General features: G+C 45.8%; 10 protein-coding genes across 10 annotated transcripts; 8 read left to right on the top strand and 2 right to left on the bottom strand.

The window, feature by feature from the left end:
- Nucleotides 1-219: 219 nt before the first annotated feature.
- N7495_007077 (uncharacterized protein) lies at nt 220-1,311 on the top strand (the record flags this gene model as incomplete). Its single annotated transcript, XM_057209728.1, has 1 exon — nt 220-1,311. One exon carries the CDS (start codon nt 220-222, stop codon nt 1,309-1,311), a length of 1,092 nt encoding a protein of 363 aa, XP_057063502.1.
- Nucleotides 1,312-4,392: 3,081 nt separating this feature from the next.
- Nucleotides 4,393-5,029, top strand: N7495_007076 (double-stranded RNA binding motif domain-containing protein; the record flags this gene model as incomplete). Its single annotated transcript, XM_057209727.1, has 3 exons — nt 4,393-4,459; nt 4,560-4,619; nt 4,815-5,029. 3 exons carry the CDS (start codon nt 4,393-4,395, stop codon nt 5,027-5,029), a joined length of 342 nt encoding a protein of 113 aa, XP_057063501.1.
- A 333-nt stretch (nt 5,030-5,362) lies between these two features.
- N7495_007075 (uncharacterized protein) lies at nt 5,363-5,695 on the bottom strand (the record flags this gene model as incomplete). The annotated part of the gene is made up of 2 exons (XM_057209726.1): nt 5,363-5,605; nt 5,690-5,695. 2 exons carry the CDS (start codon nt 5,693-5,695, stop codon nt 5,363-5,365), a joined length of 249 nt encoding a protein of 82 aa, XP_057063500.1.
- A 1,509-nt stretch (nt 5,696-7,204) lies between these two features.
- Nucleotides 7,205-7,456, top strand: N7495_007074 (uncharacterized protein; the record flags this gene model as incomplete). The annotated part of the gene is made up of 1 exon (XM_057209725.1): nt 7,205-7,456. The coding sequence occupies one exon, from the start codon at nt 7,205-7,207 to the stop codon at nt 7,454-7,456; it is 252 nt and encodes an 83-aa protein (XP_057063499.1).
- Nucleotides 7,457-9,423: 1,967 nt separating this feature from the next.
- Nucleotides 9,424-9,759, top strand: N7495_007073 (Nucleolar protein 9; the record flags this gene model as incomplete). The annotated part of the gene is made up of 1 exon (XM_057209724.1): nt 9,424-9,759. The coding sequence occupies one exon, from the start codon at nt 9,424-9,426 to the stop codon at nt 9,757-9,759; it is 336 nt and encodes a 111-aa protein (XP_057063498.1).
- Nucleotides 9,760-10,001: 242 nt separating this feature from the next.
- N7495_007072 (tRNA-ribosyltransferase family protein) lies at nt 10,002-11,648 on the top strand (the record flags this gene model as incomplete). The annotated part of the gene is made up of 8 exons (XM_057209723.1): nt 10,002-10,073; nt 10,138-10,388; nt 10,459-10,542; nt 10,604-10,924; nt 10,976-11,033; nt 11,093-11,170; nt 11,221-11,408; nt 11,459-11,648. 8 exons carry the CDS (start codon nt 10,002-10,004, stop codon nt 11,646-11,648), a joined length of 1,242 nt encoding a protein of 413 aa, XP_057063497.1.
- A 264-nt stretch (nt 11,649-11,912) lies between these two features.
- N7495_007071 (thymidylate synthase) lies at nt 11,913-12,923 on the top strand (the record flags this gene model as incomplete). Its single annotated transcript, XM_057209722.1, has 1 exon — nt 11,913-12,923. The coding sequence occupies one exon, from the start codon at nt 11,913-11,915 to the stop codon at nt 12,921-12,923; it is 1,011 nt and encodes a 336-aa protein (XP_057063496.1).
- A 369-nt stretch (nt 12,924-13,292) lies between these two features.
- N7495_007070 (AN1-type zinc finger protein) lies at nt 13,293-14,225 on the bottom strand (the record flags this gene model as incomplete). Its single annotated transcript, XM_057209721.1, has 1 exon — nt 13,293-14,225. The coding sequence occupies one exon, from the start codon at nt 14,223-14,225 to the stop codon at nt 13,293-13,295; it is 933 nt and encodes a 310-aa protein (XP_057063495.1).
- Nucleotides 14,226-15,347: 1,122 nt separating this feature from the next.
- Nucleotides 15,348-17,447, top strand: N7495_007069 (aromatic amino acid ammonia-lyase; the record flags this gene model as incomplete). The annotated part of the gene is made up of 1 exon (XM_057209720.1): nt 15,348-17,447. One exon carries the CDS (start codon nt 15,348-15,350, stop codon nt 17,445-17,447), a length of 2,100 nt encoding a protein of 699 aa, XP_057063494.1.
- An 847-nt stretch (nt 17,448-18,294) lies between these two features.
- Nucleotides 18,295-19,452, top strand: N7495_007068 (uncharacterized protein; the record flags this gene model as incomplete). The annotated part of the gene is made up of 3 exons (XM_057209719.1): nt 18,295-18,586; nt 18,652-19,176; nt 19,232-19,452. 3 exons carry the CDS (start codon nt 18,295-18,297, stop codon nt 19,450-19,452), a joined length of 1,038 nt encoding a protein of 345 aa, XP_057063493.1.
- Nucleotides 19,453-19,854: the final 402 nt, after the last annotated feature.

Below are 19,854 nucleotides of genomic sequence, written 5' to 3'. Positions count from 1 at the left end.
TTGTGATCGATAGTACGGAGTATTCGTCTTTTTATACCCCCTTTTTGACCCCCCCACTACTGTTGGGATCTAAGTCAAATCGACCAGGCAACCAGAACAAAACCCCCACTTGACCCGAGATTCGCCGTGTCATATTGATACATATCAAAAGGTTATCTGACGTTTAATACTGGCGCGTTTCATATAAATACCAGAGCTATACTCCCATATCAGCTCATCATGGGCTCCTATACTTCATCCAAAGACCGTTCTGGTAGTACCAGTGGAGGCAGCTCCAGTTCAACAGATACTCATGATTCCGATCGGTCAAAGAGTACAGCACCGACAGCAATCAGCGACCGTACAATCATAACGGCCAAATATCAAAATTGGAACGGATTTGAAGAAGAGACCGAAAAGGATGAATCCGAATCCGAATCTGAATCTGGCCCTCGAGACTCAGTCTCCACATATGCATCTACTACTCATTCAACGACAGATGCCGAAGAGCCACTCTATGAAGTCGGTGACCGCCAGGAAATTTTCCCAACAGACGCTCTCTCATCAACACCGACTTCATTTGCAAGTCTGTTCCCCTCGTCGCGAAGACTGTTAATTCGACACGACGACGCCACTCTAGATGGAAACATGAATCTACGAGTCGACACCTCAGTCCCCTGTCGCGGCGGCTACCAGCAAGAAGTTATCCTATTCCATCTCCGTATGTACGATCTGTTCTCCAGAAAGTTCTCGCTGCGTCGGTACTGTCGCGACTCAGGCCGTGAAGTCTGCCACACAGCCCGCAAAGCAGCCTCTACATCCCAGGATAAAAGGCCCATACTGCGCCGCTCATGGAGCAGCGTCCTAGCAAGTCTCCGACCAGGCCCTCATAGCCACAGCCACAATCACGCGCATGGCGATAGTCTCAAGCGCCAGAGCTCGAACTGGGAAGGTGGCCATTGCCGCGAACATGGGAATGCAACGGACATCAAGAGCCCTGTGCTTGAAGACACCATCTTGATGGAATTCGCCAACTACGCACATGTAGAGCTGCGACGGCGCGGGCCTTGGAATGCTAAGCGGTACGAATATGAATATTGGTCTACAAAGTACCAGTGGCGACGCGAGTTCCGGAAAGAAGGTGATCTGCGAGAAGTGTCGTATCACCTTGTTGATACCCGTACCTCAAAAACGATCGCACACATGGTGCCGTGGATTCTGGCTCCATTGGAGGTTATCGAGGAGGAAAGTAAGGGTGGTTGGGTTCCGCCGTGCTCGCTGTGGATAAGTGACCCGCTCGTTTATGAACGGATGTCCGATATTGCCGAGTGAGTATTATTTTATTTTTATTTTTTTATTTCGATTTCCTTTTTCTGACGTTTGCTTTTTCTACTGTTTCGTCTCTGCCCTGTTTTGCCTCTGTCATACTCTTTCCACTTTTCTCTTTTCTACCCTACGGTTTACCCCCACCCTCTTTCCTTTCCGCGTTCACTGCATAAATCTGCATGCATGTACACGCGAAGTTCAAAGCTGATCAACCGGTTCCTCTAGTGTGATTGTCGCGACAGGGTTAGTTGCCCTCGTAGATGATTGTATTCGTCGCCGCTGGCACCACGAACGTCGCGTTCCGTGGATGTTACCGGCGCCATTGACAAAAGGTCTTGAGCGAATGGGCCCACGCCGACTATTAGGCGAGGTTCTTCAGCGGCGAGGATCAGCCTAGACGAGCAAGGAGCTGTCGGGGGAGCGAAGAAAAAAACATGAAATCGGAATTGAGCATATACGTTTTCTTTTTTCCATTATGATGACTTCTGACATTGATTCTTGAGTCATTGATTCCTATGGCTGTTTCTATTTCTATTTCTATCTCTTTCCTTCGTTGTTGATTCTATATTGGCTACTGATGCCTGGATCTGGATCTGGTATATATGGGGCTGTATCAGGATGATGTGCATGAAAGATCGCGTTTGATCAGGGAGCGGAATGAAATGGATGCATTGGATATTCGGAGAACCGGATATCAGGCGTTTTTACCTTGCATTGAAATGTTTAAACTTGGAAATCAAATCAAATCAAATCTATATTGGTATTATCCTCGGCATGCTTTAGGTGCTTGCATTTTTGAGGCTTGTTAGCACCAGCTACCCAGGTGAGTATGATGTCAGCTTGTTGGGCCCTGACATTTACATGAACTCTGCGCTCCAGAGGTCTGCACTGCTGGCGATGCATATAGGAAAGTCTGATCGCTGTCTTCTTTTCCCAAATGGATCATTTACATAAAATTGATGACAAACCTTGGGTAGTATACCACTCTTGAGAGCTACGGCGTACAGAGTCGAGATTATGGGCATTGTCATTGCCCAGGTGGCATTGGCTTTGAAATTGGTGGCGTTGAGGAACAATAAAAACAGCCCACATGCAATTGACAGAAAGGATAAGACAATCGATTGGCCCTGAATGAATCTTTACAGAACGCGTTCAAGACCCTGGCCCATTTGCCGCCTGAGTCAATCTCCAGGCTATCCAGTTAGTCACGGTGCTTTTGCATTACTGCTCTTGGGATAGACCCGAGGAAACCCTGGAAGAAGGGCGCTTATCCTAAAACAAATTAAAGCATTTCCGAGAGTTTTGTTCTTCTTTTTGTTTCTAGCTGGCTCGATTCCAGAAAGCTATACCCTACCTACCTCGTTTAAGTTAGCTGCATAATCCCAGGTTGGAGTATTGTAGAGTTTATACACAGAGAACCAAGCGCCATTGCATCAACAATGTCAACAAAAGCAGAACTGCATGTATGGAATGTATGCATCAATGCCCAACTTTTCGCTCTGCTAAAGGCAGCGAATCGGACCCATCTCCGTTGATGATTATGGTCGTGGCCGTTTGGTAATAGTTTGGGCAATTGTGAGGATCAGCCCGATGCAACTTTTATGTTATTTGTGGATAGACCCCGAAATTATGAGGTATGGAAAGAGGCTGCACATGTGTGGGCAGAGAGATTTCTGGGGAAGCACCTGGGCACCAAGGTATGTAGTACATAGGGCTCTAAATTTCTTGGCTCTGTGCTGTATGCGAGTCCACAGCTATGAACTGGGGCTCTTTGCAATTGAACTTTGGAATCATCTATTACATTGAAGCAATTAGAATGTAACTTCATCATTCTATTCTTGATCCTTGATCTACTGTTGTTCATGCAGAGCGGCCCGGTTTATGGGTAAACCCCGGTCTCGGCGGGGTCGACCAGGCCACTTATTTAAGCACTCCTTAGATATTGCTTTAGCAGAGAAGACCGAATTTAAATTAGAATTAAATTAGTAAAACGCCTCAATTTAGATTAGGACGACGAACGAGAACGGTTTGACGTTAGTTCAACGGCAATGATCTCATCCTGATGAGCTGGCATTTAATTCGACCTCTTGTGCGGCCCAACCTGGATCAGGGCTGTTTTGGACTTACCCTTCCATATCTGTTCTTTGGGCGTACAATCTATAGTACGAAGTACAGAGTGCGGAGTGTGGAGAGTGGAGAATGGAGAGTGGAGAGAGCAAGAGCTGATTTCCTTCGTTGCGGCTTTTGGGCAGAGATTAACCCCGGCTCATCTGCATATGCCATGCAATATATACAGAGTTTCTGCTAAGAAGGACTAACGAACTACTTCAATCCCCTGTAAACGCCTGGTCAATGAGGCAGGGGCAGGGCATTCTAGTGCTCTGAGTTGTTCAATTACCTATGTAATCTTCGTATTATCCATTATTTGGCCCTGTCCAGTATAGCCTATGCTTATGATTTACTTTAATAGTTTTTCCTAATCATCCCTTGCCTCGCAGGTGATTAAATCTTTAGAATAGACGTGTATATTATAGATGAGTAGAGCTTCTAGTCTATCTATTTTCTGCAGCTAACAATTTCGCCTTTACAACTTTGTCTAGCGTTTCTTCAGGTTCGGCGTGCGCCGGGCCGTTCCAGCTTCCAATGCAGCCTCAAAATGATCCGCATGTCCCGCGGATAAGGGAGGAGGGAGGGGGATTTGGCTTGGGGTACCATGTCTCCAGTATCCTGCATAAGTCCGTTAGGTTTGACGGTTGGGCTCCATGTTTGTCACGCCAGGGGAAAAGAAAAATAATAATTCTATTTAGAATGGGGACTTTTTAGATTTTATTCTCGGTTGGAGATACTAGTTGATTTATATCACTCCCCGCTCTTCCCCCTCCATCAACACTTAAAGGTCACGCCAAGTTCCATTGGAAAGTGGATTCTTTCTTCTTCCTATACTCCTTTAACCTCACAGTCTCTTTCCCCTTCCCCTCACATCCCCATTTAGATACAATCCAATCTTGAACCAACCCAATCCCTTAAGCCTTGAAAGCTTGGAAGCTTCTTGACATTCATACAATTACATATATCCTTTCCTACAACATGTCACTGCCAACAAGCCCTCAGGGAAGTGCTGCTGGAAGGCCTAGCTGGCAAGACCAGCTCCAGGGTAAGCCAATTGATACTTCAATCCTACGCCCCCCACACAAGTCCTCTGAAGAAAAAACGAAACATGCTACTCCGTTCTCGTACTAAATCATTTCGAAAAGCCCACTGCAGAAGTACTAAGTTACCTCCCCCTGTCTTCAATATTGTGTCCGATCGGCGAGGTATCTATCCGCTTTCCCTCTTCCTCATCGTCATCTCCCCTTGTTGAATGCATTATTTGCAATTTTTGATTTCCTTCTCCTGGACTCACCCAGTCCTGTCTGGGCATTGCAGATGTGGATCTCTGCAAAAGAGGCAAAGACGCGTTTACACCGACTTTTACTTCCCATTTACAATGACTGATCCTTGAAATGTAGGGGGTCGAACTGCTTGGTCAAGCACTGTTACTGTCAGAGGTGAACATGTTGCTGCTCGATACTGGTATGACGGTCAATACATCAACAATGCCAAAGAAGATGCCGCCGAGGTCGCTCTGAAGCTGTTGAACCAGCAACCCCGATCCTCAACCATTCATGCAGGTCAGCTCTGGCCCCAGCAAGCTACCGGCTATGGTGGAGGGCCTGGATTCTAGTCCATTCACATGTCTAGGTTCGAATTATTTCTTTTGTTCGGGGGGAGACTTTCATTCTTCAATTGTGTTTTTATTTTGACCTTATTTTTTATTTTTGTGGGGTTTGTGGCTCCGGGGCAATATGCCCTCTTTTTTTTTCGCTTTCCTTTCGTTTCCTTTCTTCTACTCGCTCCATCTTTCTTCCAACTGCCTGAGCCAGCACTTCCTTGTGCGGGTCCACAGCATTGGTTGCTGCTCTCTCTCATTTGCTCTTGGTTGTGCATGCAGGCTCAAAAAAATCAATTCACCAACGCACCACTCCACCTTCCGCATCGAAAAATAAAACGAAACGACTCAACTTTCCTTTTTGAGCTCGATTTCTCTGACAATGACAAATCCCGAATCCCGGGAATGCGCATGAAACTTCGGACTTCCTTCCTGGTCCGGTGAAATCTTGACAGCTGGCTTCTGCATAATTTTTGCAACACTCTCCCTTGTACTGTGTGGGTCTGGGAATGGTTGGCCTGGAGGAAAACAAGCCAAATCGTAATCGACAGATCCGGAGATTTGACCAGCAGAAGACGGACTACCGCTGAGCTCTCTTCATTCTCAATGGAGAGTCTGAGATGTAATCACCCTGGTCCTTACTACGTACACCAATTCTGGTCCGGTGTGACTTACCAACATGGTTGTGATACCCAATTTGATCCCGACGTCAGGAACGGTGTCTTCAAATTAATTCTCCGGCCTTGAGGTGCGGCGAGATTCCTTGTTTTTCTTCGGAACTCTGGCCGATGGAATTGCTTTACTCCAGTGTTGTTGATCGCATGAAGACAATTTAGTGTGTGATGTGAACCATGGATGGCCTGTGGGGCTCTTCCGTCAATCCACATGACATTTTTGTGTCTCTACTCAGTCGTATGATTCACATTGTTTTTCACGGTGATACCTGGTACCTTGTTGTATCTCTCTTTATCAGGCTACAACTGACCCGGAGCCTGGTAGATACTGTGTGACCAACGGGAAGCCGTCCGAATTCAAAGACACAACAATTATAATGAGAAAGTTGATAAGAAGCGAGTATATTTGAGAGGAGCGAGGAATTTAACATGAAATACGACAGATCAGGTGGGAAATGGGCTCTGCATTTCTCAAGCAATTTTCATCTCAGGAAGTCTAACAGTGCGAGATTTGAAGGAACTCTTCTTTTTCTTTTTCTTTTTTTCTTTGGATAGCTATTAGCGATGGGCTGAATTGGATTTGTACATCGTCGTTTACTGTTTCTTTTCTCTCTTTCGGCAAAGAAGTTAGGTATGGATAGGTTTCTTATCAGATTGGCTGTCATCTCTTTGTTTATATATAAAACCTGTTAACAGAGAATCTCGATACTCGATTTTTAGGGGTTTTTTTTCGTTCCACATCAGTCTGTAGTGTTTCATCTGATTAGAGGTATCTAGGCAAACTCTGGGTAAGATATTTGTGTGATTTGGCTATGTGCCTAAACAGGCTATGTATTCGAGTGTTGTACTTTCAGTATGGATACGCCTCTATCTAGGAGATCTGGAGTATTCCAACAGAGCATGTAAGTTCTCCAAACCCTGAAAATAGAAAATAGAAAATTATCTTCTAGACAGTTGATATTTTATCAAAAGTGTTGGGCATAGGGACTTTCACGGTCTATACCTCGGTAGCGCGGAGTAAGTATCGCCCGACCTAGGCGACCCTTTATCTTCACATATGAACATATGAAGTCAACCTTGGAAGTCAGCCTTGAGGTTTATCTAGGTATAGATGGCCAATAAGAACTTGACACTCATGCTGAGTCGCCTTAACAGTTGATGGAAATACCTTCATCCAAGACCTGTCCATAAGGATCGTCAAAGTTCCTTCCACATTTAATAGTCCACAGACCGTAGGGTAACTCCAAAGAATTAGACCAAGCCGGTCTTGTTATTATTTACCATCCCGCTAGTGGTACCTAGTTTGCCCCGTGGAGTGGCTGAGTGCTAGTACTATTACGTCAGCCTAATCGATTTCTATCATAAAACAACGGTCTCAGAATCATCGAGTTTAGCAATTGCAGCTCTAATCCTTTCAGCTTAATACCAAATCTGATCCCTATATTCAAGAGTCAAAGACACGCCTGAAACTCAGCCCAAGTCCTACAACTTCCAAGATCTTTACCCTCAATAATCAATGTGTTGGCCTTTCAGGAGCCAAAAACATGATGCCTATACAAAAGCTCCACGCCCGGTAGTCTACGCGAGTGATTATAACAGAAACAAATATCGATCCAAGAATAAGAAGAATCGTCGCAGACATTCCAGAGATTTTCCTGGTATTGTGGATGGTGTTATGAATGGTGTTGCGAGTGTTGTGGATGCTGTGGATGGTGGCGGAGGTGACGGTGGAGGTGGAGGAGGTGACGGTGGAGGTGGAGGTGCTTAAAGACTAGGGTGCATTTAATGATTGGAAACTACGTGAACAGATGACTTGTGCCATATGTGGCTATTCTCTCCCCATTACCGTTGCTGTTATGTATACGAATAAATTGTATCTGTCTCATTCCCCAAAGGCTCGCAATATCTGTGGGTACATGTAGTAAGCCCATACGTTGAACATTTATGAAATTATTTGCATCATCAGGAGTACTCTGGGTGTAGCGGAGCACCAGCAATTGTGAATACGAGGCCCTCGAGGCAGATGAGATCCACTCGCATGGATATTCAAGGGTAATTGAAAGGTAGAACTTGGCGCTTTGGTTGGATTGATTGGAATCCCATACCATTGTTTCAGCTGAGTAAGGAATTCACATGGGCCTTTTCCGGCCTTGAGGACACACACTTTTGCCCCTGATCAAATCGTAAAATATTGTCACCGGTAAATAGCCCTGGAGATGATCGAGTGAATGCTACTTTAGCGTAGCGACTCTGAATGCATTGCATCGCTGAGCCCAGAGTTCACTGTTATCTGATACCACCGGAGCTTCATACCGAAATTCTACTTTGATGTTGACTGAAATTTGTGACAGATATAAACATGATTTCCCAGGGTTCGTTTGGTTGTGAATGCCTTTGGACAAATAACATATTAAAATGGTAATGTAGTTGTCTTTACGCGTTTTGATTTCGTATCAATAAGCTGCTCCGAGTACTGTGACTCGTGGTCGAGAATCTTGGTTCTGCCTTCTATAGTGAAGTAAGTATATGCTGGGGTCTTTACCTCGGGAGTCGGACTGTTTTGGGTTCCCCATCACCGACACCAACCCAACGTGCTCTTTAATGGACACATCATAGCCATTTAGAGATGGTATCATGCTGCCATAAAAGATCGTGTATGCACAACATTGAGTTTTGTAATTTTACGGGCGAACTCAGTACACCTGTGCTGATAATTTCTTCAAAGGCGCCATAATATGTTTCAGCGAGCCGTAGGGTGCATGACATAGTTTCACGTTGATCTTGGGCACTTTAGGATGTACTCCTGAATGAGCTTGTATTTTTCATAGGATGAGGGGCCGCTATTCTGAAAATGTCTGAGGAGAGCTTTCTAAAGGTCGTTGCGTGAGAGAAAAACCAAACTTTCCAATGTTTGTGAATGCTGTAAGGTAGGAGGACTGGGCCTACGAAGCTGTCGTTAGCACGGAGGAGTTCTATCTGCTGACGTCAACGGAACATCCATCCGTCTTAGCAGCATCAGTCTCGTGACAGACCACTATATTCGCGAGGATTTAAAGACCATCGATGTATATTTGCATGCATTGTCTGATCATCGAGAAATCTTGGATTGGTAACCCCGGTGGTGTGGCGGGCTTGGCAATTATATAGTCTTACATGACCTGACCTGAAGCTCAAACGAGTTTCATTAGAATATGAAGGTTGTCTCTGTTAGTGTTGACCGTTGTCGATGACGGGGACTGGGTGGATAGCTTCGATCATCTCTACCTCTCAACAACAATGTGCTGTAATAGCATCAACAGGAGTTCTCTATCGCACCGGGGAGTTGTTGATGGAGCTTTGGAGATTAAAAGTGCTGTAGATGGCATTCCTCTTTGTCTCATCATTTCACCCTCAAGCTTTTCCATGACTACCTCATGAAGTGACGGCAAAACACAAGCTATCGAAATCTTGGAAGCGCCCAGGTTTGAAGAGTGGAAGAGAAGTTGGAAGAGAAGAATTAAATATGACGGGATACCACATGATATGGTACCATCTAAATGATTGCCTAAGACGAGGAGGAAAGTGAGATTAAAATTGAAAGTGAAAGTGAAAGTGGAATTGAAAATAAAGGTGAAGGTGAGAGTAACAAAACCGCAACATAGGATCGATATAGAAGCGATACAACACTCCCAAGTACCTAGGTATCTCATCTACCAGCGTACGTTGTATGTAAAAACGTACACACTCAAGAATATCATGAACGACATGGTCTCGGGATTGGACGACACTTATCTTCGTGCCTTGGCTACCCAGCCTATGGGTAACCCAGTCCTGCAGGTTATGATGTTCCTCGAACTCTCCCACTTTGGCAAATCCAGCGCTAAGGACCCGAAATCGACCTTGCGGAGACTTGTCCCAGACGAGACTTTCGAAGAAGGAACGGAAAGTGCGACTTTCATCCGCGGCTTGCTCTACGATGCCGTTGGTTCCCGCTTAGTGGAGACAATGGTGCGTTATATGCCCGGTAAGGTGTTCAAGAATCTCTACAAGAACAATTTGCGCGATCGCATGGGTTCCCTTGCCCGCTCTTAGTTGAGTCAATACCCCTTTACGAGGTACTGCCGAGCCCATGATGGGGAGTTAAGCTGAGGATAAATAATGCCAAGCATATACAAATTTATACTTCATGCAAACCGAGCAAACAATTCAGATGTCGCATCTTGAACGCGCTACGCTTGCGATTGGCACAATTTCTCTTCTCCATGCAATGCTTCCGATCAGCAAGAAATTACACTGGAAATACTTATAAAAAATTTTTTATTATTCCAGCAAATATGTCGACACAAGCACCCATCCGAAAAGCTATGCCCTCAGCATTGACATTTGAGCGGCATGCGAAATGCTCAGTATCGATTCCCCGCCATAATTTACAAAGAAGCCTTAATACTGATCAGTTGTTCTCCTTTAAAGACCACTAGAGCTCGTGCAAGCACCCTCCAACTCCCTCATGGCTCTGTCCCTCTCCCCATCTTCATGCCCGTCGCAACACAGGCATCCCTCAAAGGCTTGACATACGACCAGTTGCGCGAAACAGGATGTATGCTTTGTCTGAACAACACATACCACCTCGGATTGAAACCAGGACAGGAGGTCCTTGATGCTGTGGGTGGATCACATAAACTGCAAGGATGGGATCGGAATATCTTGACCGACAGCGGAGGGTGAGTTGGGAGTGGCACTTCAAGCTTTGAAAATGCCATTTTAAACTGACTGGGCCATTTTGAACTATAGATTCCAGATGGTCTCTCTGTTAGAGTTGGCTACAGTTACCGAGGAAGGCGTGCGATTCCTCAGCCATCATGATGGCTCGCCGATGTATGACTCCTTTGATACTGCATTTGTGCCATATCCAGTCAAATGGCTGACCAAATATCAGGCTTCTTACCCCCGAACACTCCATTTCTCTCCAAAATTCCATCGGCTCCGATATCATCATGCAATTAGACGATGTGATTGCTACTACATCCCCAGATCAGGCTCGAATCAAGGAAGCCATGGAGCGCTCTGTACGGTGGTTAGATCGTTGTATCGACGCACATAAGTATCCCGAAAGACAGAACCTATTCTGCATTATTCAAGGCGGCCTAGATTTGGAGCTTCGGAAAGAGTGCTGTGCCCAAATGGCGGCTCGTGATACACCGGGAATCGCTATTGGAGGATTGTCTGGAGGCGAAGACAAGGAAGAGTTTTGCAAAGTGTATGTGCCTCCATTCTCCAAATGTCTGATTATTTGCTGATGAGCTTGAAGTGTGGCGACATGCACTGAAATTCTACCAGAGAACAAGCCCCGATATGTAATGGGCGTGGTACGTGACACCAGATCAATTCTATTACAAGGTCTGTTAAACTGATGCTTTCTCTCTAGGGATACCCCGAGGACATCGTTGTGGCAGTGGCCCTTGGTGCAGATATGTTCGACTGTGTGTGGCCGACACGAACTGCAGTAAGTATTGATCCATTTTTAGGGTCGGTCATCAGCTGACATCGATTTAGCGCTTCGGCAATGCCATTGTCTCGTCTGGGACCTTGAATCTTCGAAATCGATGCTATGTAGACGATTTCACCCCGGTTGAAGAGGGTTGCGGTTGTCCCTGTTGCCTGCCCGTCGAAAAGGGTGGTCTAGGAGTAACCAAAGCATATATGCACCATGTGACAGCAAAGGAGACTGTCGGTGCCCACCTGTAAGTTCATTTCCAGATGGTATAATGATTTTTTACTCATCTTTACCTAGACTGAGTATGCACAATGTGCACTTCATGCTGGCCTTGATGGGGTCCATACGACAGGCAATTATTGAAGATCGCTATCCCGCTTTCATTTGCGAGTTTTTCTCGAAGATTTATAAAGGCGATAAGTCCAAGTATCCTGAATGGGCAGTTGGTGCTCTGCGCGGTGTTGGAATGGATTTGCTTAGAGACTAATACTCTCATAATGACTGAGTAACTGCATATATATGATCAGTAAATATCGTGACCATTTCCAAGCTGAATCCTGGGCATGTATCAAATAATATCGACCTTCAATTTTGATAGTAATGTTAGGCAAGGGTAGTTAGTATTGCCGAGGGGCGAAGTAGATCAAAACGACCCACTGCGGGTAATTGATCGCGTCAAAACGCGAGAACGCGGTCTGAATTATCTCCCCTCTACACATAACATCCTTGGTTGTTGATCGATATAGACATCATGACTCAAGAACAAGTCACCGCTGCTGTCTCGACAGAACAATTAGAACAAAATTCCTCGCATGAAGAGCAGCAATATCTCAACTTGATTCGCACAATCCTCTCCGAGGGCGAACACAGGCCTGATCGCACAGGCACCGGCACGCGATCATTATTTGCGCCTCCACAACTCCGATTTTCCCTCTCAAAGCCCAACCCAGAAGGTGGCGATCCAATCCCAGTGCTACCACTCCTCACGACAAAACGCGTCTTCCTACGCGCCGTCCTTGCCGAGCTCCTCTGGTTCATCTCAGGTTGCACATCATCCCTGCCACTTTCCGCAGCCGGGATCAAGATCTGGGACGGAAATGGTAGCCGTGAGTACCTGGATAAAGTAGGACTGGGACATCGTGAGGAAGGAGACTTAGGCCCCGTGTACGGGTTCCAATGGCGACACTTCGGCGCAGAGTACGTGGACGCCAAGGCAGACTACACAGGCCAGGGCGTGGACCAACTCAAAGATGTCGTAGATAAGATCATGAACTCGCCCTTTGACCGACGCATTATCATGAGTGCGTGGAACCCGGCCGATCTACGCAAGATGGCCCTGCCGCCTTGCCACATGTTCGCGCAGTTCTACGTCTCCTTCCCACCGACCAACAAGCTCGATGAGAAGACTGGCCGCCCGACTGAGAAGGGTACACTGTCTTGCCAGCTCTACCAGCGCTCTTGTGACATGGGTCTTGGAGTGCCATTCAATATCGCTTCGTACGCGCTTCTTGTCCACATCCTTGCCCACGCTGCTGATCTTCACCCTGGTACTTTGATTCACACTATGGGCGATGCGCACGTTTACCTCGACCATGTCGATGCCTTGAATGAGCAGCTAACTCGTGAGCCTACTGAGTTCCCGGAGTTGCGCATCAAGCGTGATGATCGTGGTAGTGCGGTCGTTGACGGCTGGAAGGAAGATGAGTTTGAGGTTATCAATTATAAGCCTCACAAGATCATCAAGATGAAGATGAGTGTTTGAGTAGAATAGATTTTTTAGATAATCATAGTCTTTTGTGGAATGGAACAAAGCGTCGATACCCTTTAAACTCCTTTCATAGGATCGGATCAACTGCAAGGTTGAATAGACTATATCGATATATACTATAACTAGGGGCAAGGAGAAGCACGGGAAAGGAGAAATTCTGGTTTAGATTAATCATATATGGCTTGAGAAACTGTACAAAATCCAAGGGGATATACTCTGGATATAGGACCTGGAGTAGAACAGAGCAGTCACTCAATTCTTCAGCGTTGTAGACCCAGGAAGCGTGGATACGTCCGGATATCGGATTTCGGTGGGTATTAGATGAAAAGTGTTTCACACCAGGGTATAAAAGTGAAAGAATTACTATGACTTCTCCAAGACGAGTCCAGCGCCCCGCAACAATACGATTGTATCGCCCGACTTCGCCTTTCTTCCAACGGAATCCGAGAATTCCAAGAACTCCCCAGACTCGACATGGAAGATCCGTAGTCGTTCCTCCTCCCCAGGACTCCTGTTATTCATATTCTCGACGTGCAGCCTTCGCGCTACATCGTCGAGCACACGGCCAACCTTCCACTCTGAGTTAAAGTAGAAGTCACCCGAAGGCGGCTCAGTAGCCTGGGTATCTGCCGTTCCAACCGTATGCAAGTACAGCCGCTTATCAGCAGGAACTTTAGCATCCCCTTTAGCCGAGCGCTTCATATTATTAACGCTTGCCATTCGCGCAGCAGGACTATTTGGTTTAACCTTCGGCTTAGGGATCAATTGGGCACCTGCCGCCTGTGTATCTTTCCCCCACTCACGCATCTTTGCAAATATAGATTTAATCGTCTCATTAGGCGACACACCCTGTCTAGCGCCGAACTGGCGCAGCTTTGCGCAGTCGTGCTCTTCCTTGAGACGATGCTTGAGACAGTATTGCTGGTTGCAATTAGGACAGCGCACGCCCGGGTCTTTAAGTGTATTGATGAGCGTCTTGCAAGAGACATGGTAGCACTGATCTGAGTTGTATATATTCGGTCTCTCGGGTGATGGGCTGTTCTCGTTCCGGGGGGTTGTGCCGTTTCGGCGTCGAGCCCACTCGCCTGCCTTGGCGCATTTATGGGCTGTTTCAGTTCGATGATCGAGACAGAAAGTGCTACGGCACGATTCACATTTAAAAGGAAGGAGGTCTAGCTGGCCGCAGTATTCGTATTGGCAATGGCGACCGATGGCCTCGACGTCTTTATCGTCCATCTTGGTGAATGAATTTTCGGGTGTCGCGGAGCGCGCTTTGGATATGCTGATAGGTGGCATTATAGGAAAGGGACGTAGGTTGTTATGCTTCGAAAGGGGGTATCGTATAGTTGTTATTATTGAAGATATAGTGAGAAGTAGAAGGCACCAGCATGTGATTACAAACGTGGAGAATCATTAATCAGCATGTCAATCTATTTATGGATCGGGAATGCATCAATATTATTGGCTCCTTTTTCAGGTACACATAGATCAGCTTCCCTTTCTTCACGAAGACTTTCTTCAGATGTATTCAAGTAAACGCTGACCAATTGGGACGTTGGGGTAATAGCGGCTCATGCGCAGGTTTGCTCCCGGTTTCAATCCACTCAAGTACATACGGAGTTGAAGGGATCTGAGATCTATCATTTCAGTGTCACATCCATGGATGGTTATGTAGGACAAATCTGAAGGGTTGGGGCCTGAGCCCTGGGCATGGACGGGGAATAAATCCAAGAGTGTATTTAGTTTACGCAATTCAGGGATGTAAAGATGATTTTGGGCCTAATATATGTGGCCTTAGAGCCTTAAACTGACACCCCCTTCGATTATCTTGGAGGCAAACATATGCATTAATTACTCTTCCAAGGAGAATCCAGAGTAAGGGGCTACAAACCGGAATGCTAGGATCAAAACATCATAATTATTACAGAGAATTGAATAGCTTGATTACTGCGTTTGATTTCGTCCCAAGTTACGCAAGTACCACTAAAACAAAGAAGATCTAGGGCTGAAGCTACCAGAACTGGTAAGTAGAATTGTCACGATACTAACCCAAGTGTTTGATCAATAGATTCAAACTCCTCCTACATACACAATATGTAGTATGTACTTGATTTGATCAGTCATTTATGATCAGTCCGATATGAAATAATTTTCCAAATGCTGGGCATACTTCACTACTTTACAGTCTTTACCGCAACTTTCCATCTTATTTTCACCATAATTCTCTTCATACTTCAACTTCTTGTGCTTCAGTATAGTCTCCAATAAGAACTGAGAATTATTCTGTAAGACAGTGACACAGAACCTGTTGAACACATACTGACTTTCAATTTTTGAAAGACCAGCTAAATCTACTACCAATCTGCGCTCTGTGGCGGACGCCTTACCCGCAAGTTGATCTGATCTCTCTAGGTCATCATGACATTCACCAAACTGGCAGCGCACACCGGCGCCACACTCCATATATGGAGGCGCCTACGCGAACTGAAAGGCCAGGCCACTATAATCCTTGACGGGAACAGTCTTGACGTTGCCTCTATTGTTGCTGTCGCTCGTTATGACGTCAAGCCCAGCATCTGCACAGATGACCAACTCGCCCAAAAGATCGAACTAAGTGTGAACGCCCTCGCTGAATATCTTTCGCATGATTGGGTCGTTTACGGAGTCAACACTGGTTTCGGAGGCAGTGCTGACACTAGAACCAATGCGCTCATCGATCTACAAACGCATTTGCTTCAATTTATCCAGAGTGCAATCATTACAGAGGCCGACAAGAACCCGGCGAGTAATTCGGAGCGGGAGCCTTCACATGTGATGCCACCCTCATGGGTTCGTGGAGCTATTGTCGCTCGCGCAAATCAGAATCTCAGAGGCCACAGTGCTGTCCGCATGAATGTTATTCAGAGCTTGATTGATTTGTTGATTCACGATATCACCCCACTGATTCCCCTTCGAGGCACAATTTCTGCATCTGGAGATCTCATGCCCATGGCGTATATTGCTGGAGCAATCACTGGAAATCCGGATATTTTCGTACAAGTTGGAAAGAGCCAAAATGCGAGAGTATTACCATCTCCAGAAGCGCTGCAAGAGAGCAGAATTTTTCCAACTGGACTTGGCCCCAAGGAGGCACTGGGTCTCATCAACGGCACTGCTCCTTCCGTCGCAGTGGCAAGTCTCGTGTTGTATGATACGCAGCAGCTTGCGCTGCTATCTCAGGTCTTGACAGCTTTTTCTGCAGAGTCAATTGGCGGAAATGTCGAGTGGACTCATCCCTTCATTCATGCTACGAGACCCCATGCTGGTCAAATTGAAGTAGCAAACAATATCCGACGCTTCTTACGGGGCTCCAAGCTTGTCGTCGGTCTAGAATCGAGGAAGAGGACTGGGGATGGGCTGTGGCAGGATCGATACTCGACGAGAACAGCTCCCCAATGGATCGGTCCGTATCTAGAAGATCTTCTTCTCGCACAAAGACAATTGGAAGTCGAACTCAACTCCACCTCTGACAATCCTTTAATTGATTCCGCTGGTCCATCTGGCGGGGAGATATACTCCGGCGGGAACTTCCAAGCAACATCTGTCACAACGGCTATGGACAAGACACGCCTCGCTCTTCAAATGATCGGACGGATGCTTTGGTCTCAGGTCACGGAGATTATCAACCCGGCGACAAATAAGGGACTCGAGGCCAATCTCAATGCTAGTCCATATGAGAATTACACCATGAAAGGAATTGACATCAACATGTCAGCGTACATGTCTGAACTGGCAGCCTTGGCCCATCCAGTTTCAGCCCACATTATGTCGGCAGAGATGCACAACCAAGGCATTAACTCATTAGCTCTCATCACAGCTCGGCGTACAATGGAAGCTGTCGACCTAGTGGCGCATATGAGTGCCTGCCATATCTACGTCTCGTGCCAAGCTGTGGAGTTACGGGCACGCCACATCCAGTTCCTTTCCAATCTCTGCGAGAGGATAGAAGATACCACGTCATCCGGTGCTCTGCATGGACTTGGACTGACAGCTCCACAAATCGACACTCTGTCTGCATCCCTCTTCCCCATTGTTGAGTCAACATGGTACCACTGGAACTCCAATACCTGGAAAGAGCGTATCTCACATGTGGTGGAAGCCGTTATATCACCTGTGGTCAGCTTTTTGCTCCAAATCCAATTGGATTGTTCGCTATCATCACTGGATGATTTCAAAGCACGCTTTGAAGACGTTATTTCAAGGACGGCCGGTGCGATATTTGATTCAAGCTCCACCATATCTCCACCAGAAGTGGCTTTGCAACTTGGAGATGGAACTGCACAGCTGTACACCTGGGTTCGTTCAGAACTAGACATACCACTTCATGGTGGTATAAGCGAAGATCCTTTATACAATCGCCAAAACGGCCTCCCTGAAAAAAGCAAGAAGACTATTGGGAGCCAGGTTAGTTTGATTTATGAGAGGCTGTTGAAAGATGGCGTTATGGACGTGTTATTCGATACTTTGGATAAATATTGAAGTTATCAACTATAAATTGGTGACTCAACAATTTTTGAACTTATAAAGCTACAAATTCGAAGAGCAAATGCGCAAGTCCTCACATGGGCAGCTGAAGACCGTGGGAATCGATACGGCGTATATGGCCCGTCGAGAACTCACACTGGCAAAGGATTTGAATGAAATAGCAGTGGCAATTATTTGTTTGCGATACACATAGTTAGTATCTGTCTCTTGTAAAAATATAATCCTGAGATAGTCCATCGTATAATAGTCACATGGGGTGGCTAAAATTCAATGTTTCAATGGACTAATCGGGCATATCACGGGCTATCTAAGAACTTTGAGGTTTATTGGCCTCAAAAGCTCTTCTTGTTGTGTTTAATTTCTTACTGTATTTTCCTTTTCGTGGTGGTATAGCTTAAAAAGTGAAAATTGGGTATGATAAACTAGCCATGCAATGTCGATCATGCCACATGGAGTAAAGTCTAACCTAAATGGGAAAGTGTCAAATAGACTGTGACTGGCTGGCCAATCATTCAAATGCCACAAATGAATGAAACTGAATTTTCTAACTAGAGTATAATCTGGCTTAAATACACACCGAAAAGTGGATCCCAAATCACTTCCTTTGACAGAAAGCTATCACTTTACCTACCCAATCCTGTCCCATCAGGCTGGTTATTTCAGCCCCAATCCTTCACCCAAATTTAAACTAGGCCCCCCATAGACTCTAGTAAGCTACTTTCATAATGGATCGTCTAGCTACATAGCCTGTTTCAATACAGATAAAGCAGTTATTTCGCACACAGGTAAATGTCATATATCTCGCTAACCAAGTAGGTACAAGCACTTTCAATTTCTGAAAATGGTCGACATCCTCTTAAAATTGACGTTCCTGTGTGCTCTTCTTCCTTCAGTTCTTGGTATCACAAGTCTTGAGTCTATCTTCACGCTAAAATCCGGGATAAATAAAGGTGGATGTGATACTTACAAGTCCAAGCTCTCGACTTGGTTCGACGAGTCCGTGGAACTGGCCAAGGCAGGTGTGCAGTGTTTCCAGGATGCAAAGAAAGGGGAAAAAGCAGCCAAAAGCACACTAAAGCTGCTTCTCGGCATCAATGGCAACACAGCCGCTAAAGAAGTCAAAGCTCTTGAAGGTATAGCCATCCACAGCTACGTTTCATCTCCACATGTCCGTTTTATTGATAGTTCCTACCTATAGTCTTTATGGAAGAGATTCTTGAGTTCTGCGAGGGGGGCTTACAGCTAGATTCTGGCAAGTACCCTAGGCTATTTTGTGGAAGTGGCTGGCTGGAACAGCAAACCTGGAACGATTGGTCTTGTACTTCCACTGGAAATGTCAAACACGAGCAAGTGGAGTGTAATGGTGATCTTAAGCTTGAGCCTGTGACTCTAGCAGAGGATTCACTGTACAGTCGGTGGTATGAGGCTGGAGATCTTGTACCGTACTGGTCGGCTGATCTGGAGCAATACGTCTTCGAACAAGACTATAATCGCAAGGGATACTGTGGGTTCACAGGCTCTCTTGCAGGAACGCAGTCCAACACATATCCTGCTACAATGGACATATGCGCATCGGCATTTAAATATAGTAAAAATGGCGCGACTCTGGGTGTTCGTTCTGCCCAAACAAATACGCTTAGCAATTTATTGCCTCGAAGCGCGACCTTTCTTCATGAGTTGTTTCACCTCGTTCATGGCACTGGGGCTACTCTTGATGCATCCTGTATGGCCAAAAAATTTCCTTGTTCATTTGACTTACAGCGCTAACATTTTGATAGATAATTTGGAAACAATTCTTGCAGCTCTGAAGTCTCCCAAGACTGTCCCCAAATATTTCAACCTTGACTCTAATGAGGGAGGGATAAATAGTGACAAGTTCACAAATTTGCAGCTCGTTCGTGCCAATCCTGAGACATATGTGTTTCTTTGTGTTGCGTATTGGTACACTATTAACAAGGGCTACACATTCCCAACTGGGGAACTGGGGGTTGAGGTTTGAACCTTAAAAGCTTGGTTGAGGCCCTTAGAGCTCATTAGTCCAACATGTACAAGATTTAGCGCCGGCACCCAGCAGATCTAGTTCTCTGTTAGCATACCTATCAAATCATCTATTCATCCCATTCTAAATGGTCACCCACTCTCATCAAAGTTAACAGGAGGTATATAGAGTGAATCCACGATTATTATTAGCACTAGGCTCAACGTTGAAACTGTCTGGCAAGCATAACAAATTAAAAGGTCATACATAAAAACTAATCAAACAAGGGGTATTGACGCAGGGCTAAAACATTGAGAAATGAATACATCCAACATGACTCCAGGTTCCATCCAGAATGCCAGGAGAAGAGGTAAGAAATATTAATACCAGGGGATATCGAAGTAAGAAGATAACTGCCAGAGT

This window comes from Penicillium taxi (genome assembly GCF_028828555.1).
Source record: "Penicillium taxi strain IBT 34144 chromosome Unknown utg000004l_segment0_segment0, whole genome shotgun sequence".
NCBI lineage: Eukaryota > Fungi > Ascomycota > Eurotiomycetes > Eurotiales > Aspergillaceae > Penicillium > Penicillium taxi.
The sequence above is the reverse complement of the archived record's forward strand: the minus strand, read 5'-3'. Positions and strand labels throughout refer to the sequence as shown.